This window comes from Mobula birostris, chromosome 22 (assembly GCF_030028105.1).
Source record: "Mobula birostris isolate sMobBir1 chromosome 22, sMobBir1.hap1, whole genome shotgun sequence".
Lineage (NCBI taxonomy): Eukaryota > Metazoa > Chordata > Chondrichthyes > Myliobatiformes > Myliobatidae > Mobula > Mobula birostris.
The window spans coordinates 16554399-16571568 of NC_092391.1; the positions used below are offsets into that span (position 1 = coordinate 16554399).

Here is a 17170-nt window from a genome sequence, read left to right on the forward strand (position 1 = left end):
GCAGTCTGTGTCAACAAGGATTGCAAGGAGGTGGACTCAGGATGTTAAGGAGGCACTGCAGGAATGCTTTGAGAGGACGGACTGGGATGTGTTATGCTAACCAGACAGGGAGAACGTTAACAAAATGACTGATTGAATCACAGACTATATCAAATTCTGTGAGAACACCATCTTACCAGCCAGGACTACGCTTCTTCTACAACAAGCAGCCCTGGATCACCAGTGACCTGAAAGAACTTTTGAATAAGAAGAAGAAAGCCTTCAAGTCTGGAGATAGACAAGCACTGAGATAAGTACAGAGTGAACTGAGGGTAAAGCTGAGGAAGTGTAAAGAATCCTACAGGAAGCTCAAGTACAAGTTCCAGCAGAGTAGCATAAGGGACGTGTGGTGAGGCATGAATAAGATCACTGGCTTTAAGGTTAAGGAAAGAAAGATTGAGGGCTGTCTGGATAGGGCCAACCAATTGAACTTGTTTTTCAACAGGTTCAGGATAGGACCTCCTGCTGTCCTCTCCCCCACTGCCCAAACCACACACCCTCCCTGCCCTGAGAAGCCTTCTCCCTCCACCCCTCCCTCCCCTCTGGTGAGTGCTTGTGTTCCAAACCCCCAACTTTGGAGCATCCTGCCTCCATAGGGATGACCACCCTCCCTCGCCTGACTGTGACTGTAGGTCAGATTAAGAGACAGCTGGAGAGATTATATCAAGGCAAGGCTGCTGGACTGGACGGTATCAGCCCCAGGGTACTGAAGGCCTGTGTGAGCCAGCTGTCTGGTATTTTGTCAGTCTGAGTCAGGAAAAGATACCAGTGCTATGGAAGACTTCCTGTTTGGTTCCTGTACCCAAGCAGGCAATGCCATCTGAAGATTACAGACCAATTTCCCTCATATTTCATGTGATGAAGGTTCTGGAGAGCTAGTCCTGACTTATTTGGACTGCAGGTGAGATCTTCATTGGACCATCTACAGTTTGCCTACCAACTTCATGTGGGAGTGGATGATACCATCATCTACCGGTTGCAAAGAGCCCACTCCCACCCGGATGCTGGTGGCATTGTGAGAATCACATTTTTTGATTTCTCTAGTGCCTTCAAAACAATCCAGCAACTCCCTTCTGAGCGAGAAGTTGAAACAGATGGGCGAGACAAATCCACTATCTCCTGGATTACTATCTGACAGATCAACCCCAGTCTGAACGGCTGGGTAGTTCTCTGTCTGAGATGGAGGTGAATGGCACTGGACACCACAAGGGACTGTCCTGTCTCTTGTTTCTGTTCACACTGTACACTTCAGAATTTCAGTACAAATCTGAGTCTTGTCACTTGCAGAAGTTCTCTGATGTCTCTGTGGTGGATGGGTGTATGGGCAAGAGTCGGAGTTTAGAGGACTGGTGGACAAGTTTGTGGGGTGGTGTGGGAGGAATCACCTGTTCAAGAATGTGGCCAAAACTAGGGAGATGGACATTGATTTTAGGAGGAACAGAATTGTGCCAAGTTTTGTACACATTCTGGAAGTAGTAGTTGCGGTTGTAGAGCAATACAAATACTTGGGTGTTCACCTCGACAACAGACTTGACTGGAAAACCAACAAGGCTGTTTACAAGAAGGGGATGAGCAGACTACTTTCTAGGGAAGCTGAGATCCTTCGATCTGTGCAGCAGTATGTTGGAGATCTTTTACCAGTCTGTTGTAGCTAGTGCAGGCTTCTTTGCAGCTTCATGTTGGGAGAGCAGCATCAGTGCTGGTGATGCAAAAAGATTAAATAAACTCATCAGAAAGGCTGGATCCATCCTTGGCTACAACCCCGACTCTTTTGAGTTAGTGATGGAGAGAAGATCACTAAACAAACCATTGTCCATCATGGACAATCTGACATACCCGCTCCACAACCTACTGAATAAGCAGCTGAGCACCCTTTCAAACAGGTTCATTCAGCTCCGTTGTCACAAGGATCATTATAGAAAATTTTTCTACCAAATGCAATAAGCATACACAACAGTTCATCCCTGTGCGACAGTAGAACACAGATCACAGTACAATAGTCTCTGCTTTATTATTTTGTACATTATTATACATTAGTAAATTATTATTGTGTATATTACTATTCTGCATTTTATTATTAGTTAAGTCTGCAAACTACTAAGTGTGGTGTTAAATGTTGCTGCTGTAACGAAAGTATTTCCACTTGGGATCAATAAAGTACTTATTATTACAATACCTTTTTATGAACCAGAAATAATATGAAATAAACTACAAAATACGTGGGTCACACTAAAGTTAATAATGCAAGTATGAAAAAAACCAAAGGGGCAACAAAATGGATATCTCATAATTTGAAAATTGCACATCTTTACTAAGGATGGTGTCCTTTGATGAAATTTTGAAGTTTTCATGTTGTTATGCCTCATCACAGCAATTTACATATGCAACAGAAGTTCATGAAATGTCTGGATATACGACTGTGAATCTAGTAGATTGTACAGATGCAAGAAAAACCACTTTGGTGTCCAAATCAAGCAATCACCAACCTCAATACAAAAAAAGAGTGAAAGCATATTCCATTAATTCACTGACAATCTAATCTTAAGATTATGAAGATGACTTTTGCACCATTGTCAATTCTATTTGCAACTCAATCTCCTTAGGCTAGTGTTGTGGGTGCAGCAGTTAACATTACTGGCTTATAGCTACATAGAGCATGTTTCAATTCTGACCTTGGGCATCGTCTGCAAGGAGTTCGCTGATACCTGTGGGTTTCCAGATGTTCCAGTTTATTCCAACATCCATGGGATGAGTTGAACAGTTAAATGGCTGCTATAAATTATTACTTATTCTAAGTGGCAAAAGAATTAAAAGGAAGTTGATTGGCATGTAAGAGACATCAAGTTAGAAAGGCATAGCTAAATAAAGACTGATTGGCTGACAGCCAAAGGATCCAAAGGATTGAATGGGCTTGTCATGTATTGTAACATGAACAAAATAATGTAACCCATGCCCTCATGTAGTAATAGATTAGTGGTTCCCAATGTACTTCCAGAAATGGGGGAACAGGATGTGCAGAATTTACTCGTCGCCCTTTTCACTACCTACAAAGCACATATCAGAGAATGGAATAATCACTATTGGTGTGCATGCCAAATATAGTACCAAATCACCATAGCTCCAAATACGGTGGCAAACAATAAGCACCCTGAATGCTAACTTCATCTATTAATGATGTAGATGCACCATCTACAAACTCCAATGCACTGACCCATTAAGGCTTCTTTTAAGGACACTCAAGGTGATTTCAAAAACCTATTACAAGGGTAAAAAGTGAATGAAACCTCCAAAACTTGCAAGGTTCTTCAATGTTGCTGATTGAAATCATAAACCTCTTCACCCAATAGCTCTGAGGAAGAACTGTCATCCTACAGGTCAGAAACTATAAAAACAAAAAGCAGCCAACTACTGCTTTCTCAAGGATACTTGAGATAGTCAAATTCCTCAGTTTCCTCTGACTGACATTCCAATATACACTTTCATGGACTTATGCTGGTTTAAGGATTGACGTGTTCTGCATTCAGTTGCTCCTCTGCACACTACTGTTGCAAGAGTTTTGAACTTTGAACTTTCCTGTCGCTTTCCTGTCAGTTTGAGCCAGTCTGGCCATTCTCCTCTGATCTCTCTGATTAACAAGCATTTTCACCCACAGAACTGCCAACTCATTGGATGTTGTTTGTTTTTCGCACCATTCATTGTAAGTCTAGGGATCTGTGCATGAAAATCCCAGGAAAACAATAATTTTTGAAATACTCAAAACACCCTGACTGGCATTATCATTCCATGGTCAAAGTCATTTAGATCACATTCCTTCCCTATTTTGATGAACAACTGATTCTCTTAACCATATCTGCATGCTTTTATGCATTAAGTTTCTGCCATGATTAGCTGATTAGATATTTGCACTAACGAGGTGTACGGCGTACTTAATAATATGGCCACTAGTGTATGACAACCTCAATTATTAGACAGATTGAAGAAAAGGTAAACTGGGAAATAGCTACTTCTAAATAAATTATGAATTTATGTTTGGACCAAATTAATTTCCCTGGAATAGATGGACTCTAATATTCAGAAGGCAATATTACAGATGCTTCAATCCTGTATATTAGTTTCAGTAATACGATACCAATATATGTTTTTGGGGATTGTTTAATTTCTAATAGGCAGAACTAAACAAAGCAAAACTTCTATTTAAAGGTGAGCTTTACCTTAACCAGTGTTATAACCAGCTGCAGAAATGCTCTTGTGACACTATATTCACCCTGTGGTCTCTCAATACTCAGCAGAAGATTACCATAGCTACCAGCTTGCATCCCTTCAGCCCTGCAAGGAGGAAAAAAAAGTTACCATTTTATGCCCATTTCTTCCATCAATAAAATTTTAACCAAGAGGCAACTTTTCTCAGAATTTATAGAGGGTAACAGTCAACTCCTGAAGAATAGCGAAAAGCTTACATCCCCACTGTTGAAAGATTTAAGATATACTCTTGCCAATACAGTAAAGTCAGAGCGGGGGGGGGGGGGATTTTTTTTTAAAAAAAGTATAAACCACACAGGTCGGGGGAAACAAATGTAGCAATTGAATGGTCTAACATAAGGAGTGATAGAATAAAATTTGGTGCAAATCCTTTAACCTCAAATATGCAGTCTAATTCTATGCTACAATAAACCTTCGACAGAAACAAAACCAAGATAAGCAGAACGCATTAACTAATCTTTCAGATACCCAAAAGTATATATTCCATTCAAATGACATTAATAAGAAGCTCTACAAAAACAATCAGAGCAGAAGTAAAAGAAGATAACAACCATTTTTACTGAAGTTTCTCCATGAGATGCATTCTTTTCTTAAATGCTTTTAGGAATCTAAATTATGTACACCTCTAATACTGCATACACCTCTGTTAGCTCTCCTTCACAACTCTCAAATATCCCTTTCAATGCACACTCATGCACCAATTTTGATCTACCTCATTTCCAAAATTTTGTATGGGAAAAGTGGGCACACGACAGTTTATAGCTGGAAAGCAATTTTAAAAATAATGAAAACATTGGGAATAGGTCAGGCAGTATCTATAGAGGTAGAAATCCTCTAAAGATTTGTTTTAAAAATATTTGATACATAAAGGGACGGTGTTAACATTTTTAGAGATAGTAGAATATTTCAATTTAACAGAAGGCCATTTCCACAGCAAGCAAAGCAGATCTACAAGGGCAGTAATACAGCAAACAGTAAAAAAAATGAAAGAAAACGCTAGAAAATTTAAAATGCAAGGCATATACATGTCTTGGCAATACTTTGTCAGTCAAATCATTAGGATCTTACATATCGGAAGTAATTTGTTATCCATACCTCATAGATTGCACAATTCCAGTGATTTGTGTCACAGAGTATGGTAAGAAGCCTGTGTGCTGTAGATCTGACCATACCTAAGTACAGAAAAATAGTTAATCCAGTTAATGACTTTTGGTATACTATTCTATATCTTCAATGTAACAGGCTTATTGTAATGTTATTAAAACTACTGGAAACTATTGATACCTGTGGGTTTCCAGATGTTCTAGTTTCTTGCAATTAAAAGGAAGCTGATTGAGAGACATCAAATTAGAAAGATATAGCTAAGTAAGGATTGATCTGCTGAGAGCCAAAGGACCCAAAGGACTGAATGGGCTTGTTATGTATTGTAACATGAACAAAATAATGTAAGCCATGCCCTCATGTAGTAATAGGTTAGTGGTTCCCAATGTACTTCCAGAGATGGAGGAGCAGGATGTGAGCATTCTGACAGTTGATATCTTACAACCAAATTAGTCCAAATTCACTGTTTTGTTTTAATAATCCTACCTGATTTTCCAACTACATTTTTAATAGTTTAACCTGTTGAATTTTGGACTGTATATGATCTTTCATTTTCCCCAATGTTCATGTGAAAAATTGCAAAGAGGTTCATTTAGCCCAATAGCAAAACTGCAATTCCTAATCATCGATTTTCAGTAATTAGAAGGTAAAAAAATACAAGTTTCAGATCAAAAAGTTCATTGCTTCTCTATGGAAACTGATAGATCATGGAATGAAAAACAGTGCAAATGAACCAAAAAACTTCTAACATACGAAATGAGCTCATACACACTTCTTCCTATGGAGAGTTACTCGTCTCACCTGTGCTGTCAAGGAGTTTGGCCAGCAGAGACTTAATGATTCCCCATAAGAGTGAACAGGACAAGAGGAAAAAAGAAAAAAAGCGAGTCAACCTCCGCTGCATCCATGACCTTCCTAATAGTAGAACTGCAGAGGACTGGGAACAGTTAGCCTGTCCACACTCCGCAGTAGAAGATGTATGGCGCAGGGAGACCTAAAAAGATTGGAGAAAATAAAGATTCCTTGGCTTCCTTAGGACCTTAACAACATGCTCGGCACAATGCTGGTGATTGCTCCCATTAAGTCTTACCTTGGCTGGCATCCGTGTGGCCAGAACAGTTAAGGTATTTACGCAAGAAGCAATCACTTCCATTGGAGGGTTCATAACGGAACTAAGCCTGCAGCAAGCACACAGACCATCATCAACAATAAAAAAGCAACCTCCTCTACATTCTCAGACACTACAATGCCTAATACAAGATATGAATAGGTTTTACATAATTGGGTTCTTAACTATAGGAAAGTTGTTTTTAGGTTAAATTTACACTCTAAAACATAAATAACATTAAAGTCATTTGGCAATTATTTCTCAACACTTTTAGAATTTTGATTAGGACTATATCATTTCATTTATTATGCAACTACATATACTGTCAATAACACAGAGGAAAACAATTTTCACTCTCAGTTCCATGAATACATTTTTGAACATTCTTACCTCTGAATTAACATGTATAAACGTGAAGTGATCGGCAGCAGACAATCTGTAATGGACCAATCTACGCTGACGATTTTATGTACCACATCAATGATAGGTTTGACCTTTTGGCAATGAAGGAGAACATCTGGTACAAAAAAAACCACAAAATTGTACATAGAATCTATTGATGAGCAATTAAAGGATTTTATTATTTAAAAGCTAATGCAAGAATTGAATGCTACGAGATCACTGTGTAGACATAAAACAGCACAACATAGGAACAAGCCCTTCAAACACGATGCCAAATTAAACAAAATCTCTTTGCATATATTCATATCCTTTCATTTCCAGCACATTTATGTGTCTATCTGTGGAAGAACTTAAGACTCTTTGGATATGTAGGGGTTAACCTAATCATTTGTGAATGCTCCTAAGACTTAGCTAAAATCAGCAAGGAGGTTGCCGCGCCGGCTGGAATGCGACAAAAATGTTGTGATTTAGTTCTAAGTTCAAAGTCACGCAATGTTCTTGTTTGTTGCAATCTAGTTCTAAGTTCAAAGTCACACAATGTTCTTGTTAAGTGCTTTTAATCACGTACACTGTGTCTATATAATGAAGCATGTCTGCAAGCTAAGCAGAGCCCATTAACACCACTCTTAGGTGCGGAGGCTCTTCGTGATAGCATGTATAATAAAGTCCTTTAGTCTGAAACAATTCTCTGAGTTGGAGTGATTTGTTCTGTCTGCTACTCCTGAGATTTATCCGCAACACTATCTAAAACAGGGGTCCCCAATCTTTTTTGCACTGCAGACCAGTTGAATATTGACAATATTCTTGTGGACTGGCCGGGGGTGGGGGGTGGGGGCATGTTCAAGTAGAGTTGCCAACTTCCTCACTCCCAAATAAGGGACAAAAGTAGCAGTCAAATACGGGACACTTGTGTTTACTCCGAGAAAGACCACCATGACCATGAAGCCTTGCGTGGGTACCTGTGTGCGCATGCGTGTACGTGCCGATTTTTTTCTACAAATCAGTTTCGGCTTAATCTTCCCGACTCTGTTAAGTGAAACTACACTGTACATACATTATTTCTACTTTATATAGGCTGTGTATTTATCATATCATTCCTGCTTTTACTATATGTTAGTGTTATTTTAGGTTTTGTGTTATTTGGTATGATTTGGTAGGTTATTTTTTGGGTCTGAGAAGGCTCAAAAATTTTTCCCATATAAATTAATGGTAATTGCTTCTTCGCTTTACGCCATTTCGGCTTGCGAACGGTTTCACAGGAACGCTCTACCTTAGTGGGGGAAATACGGGACAAGGGCGGTCCCGCATGGGACAAACCAATTTAGCCCAATATACAGGATGTCCCGGCTAATACCGGACAATTGGCAACCCTATGTTCAAGTTCAACAGTGCATGACAGGGAATGAGGAAAGGTGCAGCTGACTCATATCGTTTCATATCGCCAAATCATATCGTTTCCTCGCTGTCCTGTAGCACATGCTTTGCGGCCCGGTGGTTGGGGACCACTGATCTAAAAGCCTCTTAAGTGCTACTATTGTATCTACTTCCATCACTACCCTTCACAGCCTGTTATGGGCAGTTGCTATTCTCTGTATAAAAGCCTTGCCCTTCGTAACTCCTTTAAACTATTCCCCTCTCACTTTAAATGCCTGCTCTCTAGTAAAATACCATTTCTCCCCTAGGAGCAAAGATTCTGTCTACTCTTCATAATTTTACTGGTTCTCCCCTCAGCCTCTGACTCTGCAGAGAAAACAACTGAAGTTTGTCCAACCTCCTTATAGCTTACACTCTCTAATCCAGCCACCTTCCTGGTAAGCCTCTTCTGATAAAATGAACAACTCGTTTTTATAGAAATTAAATTAGTGGCGATACCCTCCAACTTTAAATTATGTCATGCAAATGTACCACCTTAAAGGGAAGGAAACATTTATGTCAATTTGTAGCAATAACTTGCAATATATTTGTAGTTCCTTCAGCTGGACTTAAGCAAACAAGCCCATCAATTACATAATTTGGCAGTGGGCTGTTGAAATATTTAAGCAACACAGACAGACAATATCACAAATATTTCATGTGAAAATACTTTATAAACAACCGTAACTCATTAAAAATTGATAACTTCACAGAAAAATCACAGAAATTATATAAAAACCACAGTGAAACAGGTACAATAGAAGAACATTATGAAGCCAGAATTAAGCAACCATAAAGAATAGCTTACACACCTCTGCCAGCCAACAAGGCATTTTAGTGGTCTATATTGATTTACAAAATGTAAATGCAGACATTTCCACCCTACAAATGAACAGAGATAATTATAAGTGTGTATAGCTGTGATGCACAGCAAATGGCAGCTTACCTGCTGTAGAAACTACATGGAGCAGCATTTCAATCTCACAAGTGAAAATTGTCCAGGCACTGTACGAGTAATGCCAACGCACAAGGTAACCCTGAGCTGTAGGCATCACAGTTCCATAGGTACCCTGTGGCATACGTATATTGGCCTTTCCAGATCCTAAAATTAGATTAAATAAAAACAAATATGCAATGACATTTTTAATATTATTTAAAGGAAAATGTAGCATCCATTATGACAGTATATTCCTCCTTAACTTCATTTGCCTTGGCATCGAATGTAGGCTCATCAAGGATAGCAATTTTGCTGCTTTACCAACTTTTTCTTGCATCTTTTATATTTTAAATCTTATTTTCTAAAATAGGAAAGGGCAACACAGTAGCATAGCACTTAGCACAACTGCTTTATAGCACCAGTGATCAGGGTTAGATTCCTGCTGTTGTCTGGAAGGAGTTTGTATCACCCTATGATGCAGTGGATATCTTTCAAATGCTCGTTTCCTTCCACATTGCAGGCATACAGGTTAGGGTTGGTAGGTTGTAGACATGCAGTGTTGGTGTTGGAAACATGGTGACACATGTGGGATGCTCTTAGCACATCCTCAGACTGTTAGTCATTGACACAAATGACACATTTCACTATGTTTCGATGTACATGTGACAATAGTCTTTAAACCTCCAAGTTCTTTAATATTTAAAGATCTTAAGGGTATCCAGTCTATAACTGCAATAACATGGTGCAGTTTAGCTACAAAACAGGCAAAGGAATGTGATAACCAAGGAGAAGCAGAACAGTCAATCCATTTACCCAATTAACTAACTTACTTAACCTACTTAAGCCCATCACCCGTATTAGGGCTGAGGCCACTGCCAGCAACTCATCAGAGATTCTTCCTCCTCCCAGGAACGAGGTCTCTGAAGCTTCCATGAACATTTCTATAGCACTGGGTTTTTATGGGATGGGGTTGCTAGAACCATGCCCAACCCTCCTCTTTTCACAGCCAGGATTGGGACTGTCCATGGTGCAGCATTTATGCAATTAAACTTACTGTGAAACTTTACTTCTGCTTCCAGTCCAATTTACGCATTATTCCTATGCTAAATGACCACTTGTCATTTAAACTTGAGCAGTGAACCATTAACCACAACTAATTAAACAAAATAGAGATGCAGAATCAGGTGATGTGATGCAAGTGTATGCTGTGGGAGCTGGTAGGCCACATCTGCAGCAAGTGCTGCCAGCTTGAGAAAATCAGGCTCAAAGATAATGACCTAGAATCTGAGCTTCAAACACTGCAACACATCAGGGAGGGAGTGTGTTACCTTGACACTACATTTCAGGAGGCAGTTACACCCATTAGATTAACTGCTTCAAATTTGATCTATGGTGAGGGACAAGAGAATGTGACTGTCAGGCGGGAGGGGTGGGGTGTTCCAAGATGTAGTGCTGGAAGAGCCTCAACCCTTGAGCTTGCCCCAACAGGTCTGAAAATCTTACTTCACAACAGTGAAGGGTGAAGGATAAACAATTAAAAAGTGGAATAAAAAAAGTTAATAACCTCTGAACTACTACCCAAATCCAGTACAAATTGACACGTGGGTCAATAAGATTAGAGTTAAATGTATGACTCAAAGATCAGTGTGGGAGAAGTGGGTGTGAACTGATGTAACATTGGCACCAGTTTTGGGGAAGGAAGGAACTGTTCTGATGAGACAGGCTCCACCCGAACCTCTACATCAGGGGTTTCCAAACTTTTTTTTTATACTATGGACCAATACAATTAAGCAAGGGGTCTGTGAACCCCAAGTTGGGAACCCCTGCTCTACATCATGCTGCTGTAATTATTATCAAACTATGTATGGATACGAGAGGCAAGGTTTTACACAGAGAGTGGTAGTTGCGTGGAATGATCTGCCAGGAGACGTGGTGGTAAAGGCAGACATATTAGGGTGATTCAAGAGTCACTTAGATAGGCATGTGAATGAAAGAAAAATGGTGGGCAATGTGAGAATGAAGGGTTAGAATGATCTTGGAACAAGTTAAAGGGTTGGCACAACATCATGGGCTGAAGGACCTGTACTGAGCCGCAATGTTCTATGTACCGTAGAGGGAAAATAAATATAAAGAGCAGGAGTTACACATGGTTTTTATACTCTGTAAGATTACATTAAACTTACCAAGAGGATAAAGTAGTTTTGGTGCTTGCCTTCTCCACTGGGTTTCATCCTCGTGTGAAAGTATATCATTTGGTTTGAGCTTGTATAATTCTGTATAACAAGACATTTTGTCCAAAAAGCTGTAAACCTTCAACAGAACATAAAAATTAGACCATGAACCCAACTGGAAGGCATTACCATAACAGAAGCAAATTCAATTTGCAGTATTGAAACAGGTGCTGGATAGGGATCTGAAAGGCAGGAATCTGATGACTAATGAGGGAAGTGTGATATGAGCTGGAATGCCCTTACACAGAGCTATATAGGCTTGATAAGACAAATACCTTCTTCCATGCCATTTTGTGATTCTATGACCACTTTGAGAAACTAAGGACTTGCTGTTAACATTCTGCATCAACTGAACAAAATAACACATTAAATGAAGTTTCATTATCTTTTCATACACACTTCCCACTACAACTCCATGCAACTTCTATCTGTTGCAAGGATACAAAACCATAATTACTTGCAGAAGTGAGTCATCTAGCTTTTTTCTACTATTCATCAAAATAACCTTCTACTATAATTTCATTTCTCTGAAATATAATTTCCCTCCTTAATCTTCAGAAATTCATCACACAGTTCAAATGAATATATGAATGAACCTCCAAAGCATCAAAGGATAGAAAATACCAAAAGGTTTACCACCCTCTGAATGAAGAAATTTCTCTCCATTTCCATCCTTAAATTACTTGTTTAGAGACTGTGATCCCTGGCTGTACACTCATTATGCTGGGAAATGTCCTCCCTGCATCTTTATCTAATGTAAAAGTTTCTAATGAGATCACGTCTCACATTTAGTTCTCATATGTAGGAATCATAGACTACTACAGCACAGAAACAGACCCTTTGGCCCATCCTGTCCATGCCAAACTATTAACCTGCTTAGTGGCATCGATCAAAGCCTTCTATACCCCTCCCATTCATGTCCTATACAAATTTCTCTTAAATACTGAAATCAAACCTGCATCCACTACTTTGATTGGGAGCTCATTCCACACACTCACCAGCCTCTGAGTGAAAAAGTTCCCCTTCATGTTCCCTTTAAACATTTCACCTTTCACCCAGTGACTTCTAGTTCTAGTCTCACCCAAACCTCAATAGAAAAAGCCTGCTTTCATTTACTCTTTCTATACCCGATAGTTTTGTATACCACCATCAAATCTCCCCTCATTCTTCTAAGCTCTGGGGAATGAAGTCCAAACCTGTTCAACATTTCCCTATAACGTCCCAACTCCTGTACTCAATACTTTGATTTATGAAGGTCAATTGTGCCAAGAGCTTTCTTTACATCTCTATCAACCTGTGACATCACTTTCATGTAATTATGGATCTGTATGCCAAGATCCCTCTCTTCTTCAGCATTCAGCACCCTACCATTCACCGTGCAAGTCCTCCCCGGTTTGTCTTCTCAAAGTGCAACACCTCATGTGTCTCCATTAAATTCCATCGCACATTTTTCAGTCCATTTTTCCAAATGGCTGTCCACTACAGCACCAATCTTAGTGTCATGCGCTAATTTGCCGATCCAGTTTATATATTATCATCCAGATCATTGGTATCAATGACAAACAACAACGGACCCAGCAGCAGTCCATGCAGCCCACTACTACTCACAGGCCGCCAATCAGAGAGGCAACGATCGACTGTCACTTGTTAGCTTCTCCCACAAAGCCAATGTCTAATTTAATTTAATAGGGATCCTCTCCTATCCCTTTTGCCAATCAACCGTCCAGCTATTGGCTCCATCCCTCCCCCTCCTGTCTTCTCCTATTACTTCGGATCTCCCCTTCCCCCTCCCACTTACTAGCTCTTCTTTCAGTTGACTGTCCTTCTTCCTTGAGATGCTGCCTGGCCTGCTACGTTCACCAGCAACTTTTGTGTGTTGCTGTCTAATTTAATTTACAACCCCATCTTGAATGCCAAACACCTGAACCTTCTTGACCAACCTTCCATGCAGACTTGTCAAGGGCCTTGCTAAAGTCCATGTAGACAACATCCACTGCCTTGCCTTCATCAACTTTCCTGGTAATTGCTTGAAAAACTCTGTAAGCTTGGTTACACATGCACAAAGCCATGTTGACTATCCCTAATCAGTCCCTGTCTATCCAAATACTTATATATTGCATCTCTTAGAATACCTTCCAAAACTTGCCCACTACTGATATCGGGTTATAATTAAAATCACAACTTTTAAATAGTATAGGTAGTTTTGAACGAAATTCTTAGATTCAGAAATAGTAACAAAAGATTTTACAGTGAAAATAATGGGAAATTATTTTTGATTTTACATCTATTTGTTTACTTAAACATTTTCCAAAAAGATATCCCCTTTATAAACACAGATATTCAAGCTGTTTTACTATAGGCTATTATACATTAACTTCTCCCCTCCCACTTTCTCTCTTTTTGTATTCTGGCTCTCGTCTCATCCCTTTTCTTCTCACCTCCCTTTGGTTCCCCTCCATTTTCCTTTTCTTCCATGGCCAACTATGTTCTCCTATTTGATTCCTCTTTCTATAGCTTGTTACCTTTCCCACCTCTTACTTCACCTCCCACTCCCCCAACCACCTACTTACCTCCCCCGTCACCTGGCTTCACCTATCACCTACCAGTTTGTATTCCTTCCCCTCCCCCTCCCCTTTCTTATTCTGGCTTCTGCCCCCTTCCTTTCCAATCCTGATGAAGAGGCTCAGTCTGAAACTTTTGGCAGTTATTCCCCTCCACAGATGTGCCTGACTTGCTGAGTGCCCCCAGCATTTTGTTAACCAATGCACCAAAAGCTACTTCTTTCAAAAGTAGTGTGCACATGATTGGACCATTATGATTTATTGGCTTTCAGTTTCATTGATTTTTCTGTTACTGTCAAAAAAAAATCCTTCCTTCATTTACTGAGTCTTGCTAGACTTTTGATTCTCTAATGTTTCTGCCAGATATTTTGTGCATCTTTACAGACACAGCGTAATTGGTTAACTCCTTTGCCATTTTCTTATTTGCTGTATTATGCTCCCATTTCTACATAAAAGGACCTCATTTTAGAAAACACTTTTTTTGAGAGTACCTGCAAAAGCTCTGACAATCCGTTTTTGTTTCCCGCCAGTTTATTCTCATGTTCTATGTTTCTCTTATTAATTTCTTGCTCCTTCTTTGCTGGGTTCCGAAATGTTCCCCAACATAATGCTCCCTAAATGATCCAATTCCCAAAGCTCCTTGGCCCTCCTTTGCTACATTCTAGAAGGCTCCAGCATTTGAAGAGGCCTACCGCTCTTTCTCATCACTTTGCAAGGCATGTTCTTTGATTTGTTATCTTTAATTTATCCTGCTTCCAGAAAACCATTGTATTGCAACTTACTATCACTAATTTAAATTGCCAAATATGGAGATCAAAGGACTTCTAAATGCAAACAACAGGAATGCATCTTGTTTCCTCTTTCCTAACATCTCCATAATACAACTATGTGGTGACTAAATAACTGTTTCTTAGCTGCAGCCAAACTGGTTTGACATCATAATCTGCTGAGCCAAGATTGTCTCTCATTATTCATAATTTATAGCTCTACATCACCTTTCCCTTTTCATGCTGTTCTTTAACAAATCATATTACAATTAGCTGTAGTATTTAGAAATGTAATGAGGGAGTTAAAAACAGATTTTTTTTAAAACTTGGAATGGTGTTGTCCACTCACAGTACTTATAATGAGCAGACATGTTAAAAAGATAAGCAAAACAGACTGCTTTGATTTATGAGGTCTGTGAGGCCTTGAAGCACAAAGATGTAATGTGACAATTTGTTTTTCAGCAATTGCTAAACCATTTTGGTTGGCAAGATAAAACCTTGACCAATAAGCTAATTTGTTTTTCAGTAAAAAGCAAGATAAGTTCAGCTGATAATGTAAAATCCTCCTTATACACTAATCATTAACACCAACCATGCTGAGCTACTTCCTTCACTATACTGGCCACTGCCTTGGTCTGCTTCATGCACCCATGCTGACTGAGCTAGTTAATTTTATCAACTTTGCCTCCAACTTCCACTCTGACCTTAAATTCACTTGAACCACTTGACACCTCCCTCTCCTTTCTCAGTCTCTCTGTCTCCATCTCTGGAGATGGACTGTCTACTGACGTCTTTCATAAACCCACCGATTGCCGTGGCTATCTTGACTATACACCTTCCCATCCTGTCTCCTGTAAGAATGCTATTGACTTATCTCAGTTCCTTTGTCTCGGCCACATCTGTTCCTAGGATGAAACTTTTCTTTCCAAGATGTCAGAAATATCCTTCTTCAAAGAACGGGATCTCCCTTCCTCCACCATTAATGCTACCTTCACACATATCTCCTCCATTTCATGGACATACGCATTCACCCCATCTTCCTGCTGCCTTAACAGTAATAGAGTTCTTGTCCTCACCTACCACCCCAGGAGCCCTTGCATCCAATGCATCACTTTCTGCAACTTCCACCATCTCCAAAGGTATCCTACCACCAAGCACATCTTTGTCTCCCCCTCCCCAACTCTCTGCCTTCTGCAGGAATCCCTTGTCCATTTGTCCCTCCTCGCTAATCTCCCCTCCTGGCACTTATCACTGCAAGCCAAGAAAGTGCTACACTTGCCCATTCACCTCCACCCTCATGTCCAGTCAGGGCCTCTAACAATTCTTCTAGGTGAGGCTTCATCTGCAAATCTGTCTACTATATTCAGTGCTCCTGATGCAGCCTCCTCTACACTGGTAAGACCTGTCGTAAATTGGGGGACCATATTATCAGGCACCTCCGCTCCATCCACAAAAAGTGGAAGTGGCCAAGCATTTTAATTCCTATTCCCATTCTGACATGTCAGTCCACGGCCTCTTCTTTTGCCACAATAAGGAACACCACATATATGTTTGGATAGCCTCCAACCTGGTGGCATTAATGTTGATTTCTCCTTCCAGTTAAAAAAAAATCCCTCCCCCTCTCCTCTTCTTCTATTCCCCACACTAGCCTCTTACCCCTTCTCACCTGCCCATCACCTCCCCCGGCAACCTTCCTCCTTTCCTTTTTCCCATGGTCCATTCTCCTTGCTTATTAGATTCTTTCTTCTGCAGCCCTTTACCTTTCCCACCCATCTGGCTTTACCCATCACCTTCTAGCCATCCTTTTCCCCCTCCCCCCACCTTTTTATTCTGATGTCTTCTCCCTTCCTTTCTAGACCTGAAGAAGGGTCTCGGCCCGAAAAGTCAATTTAATTTCAATAGATGCTGCCTGACATGCTGAGCTCCTCCAACATTTTGTGTGTTGCTTTGGATTTGCAGGATCTGCAGAATTTCTTGTGCATATCATTAAGAAATAGCTTTCAAATCTGCAGCTGACAAATTCACAGATTTGAAAAGGAAGCGCAAGCTTTCTTGATTATGCAAGTGTGAACAGTGAGTAAGCTCACCAAACTACTGTCCTTGGAATGGAATCGTGACTGGTGTCAAGGACCTCCAAGATTCTCTACACCAGTTGTCATAAATTAGAACCCTCGACAACATGAAGGATGTGACACTTGCTGCTGTATTAATTATTCTGTACTCTGTTTTAGACACTGTCTTGTTAATCTTTTGCATCACTTAGAAGGTCACGGGTCTTGTTACTTCATTAATTATTTTACACATTGTTTTAGTGTTTTGTACATCTAAGTTTTTCTTATCACCTATTATAC

General features: G+C 40.0%; 1 protein-coding gene across 2 annotated transcripts in view; it reads right to left on the bottom strand.

Annotated features, from left to right (window-relative positions):
- nup188 (nucleoporin 188) overlaps positions 1 to 17170 on the bottom strand; it is a 107355-nt gene that overhangs the window by 53351 nt on the left and 36834 nt on the right. For both annotated transcript variants that reach the window (XM_072240116.1, XM_072240114.1), the window contains exons 15-20: positions 11444 to 11570; positions 9270 to 9425; positions 6899 to 7025; positions 6491 to 6578; positions 5395 to 5471; positions 4251 to 4365 (exon numbers count right to left, since the gene is read on the bottom strand). In XM_072240116.1, coding sequence (XP_072096217.1) covers positions 4251 to 4365; positions 5395 to 5471; positions 6491 to 6578; positions 6899 to 7025; positions 9270 to 9425; positions 11444 to 11570 — 690 coding nt within the window. The remainder of the gene's footprint in view (positions 1 to 4250; positions 4366 to 5394; positions 5472 to 6490; positions 6579 to 6898; positions 7026 to 9269; positions 9426 to 11443; positions 11571 to 17170) is intronic.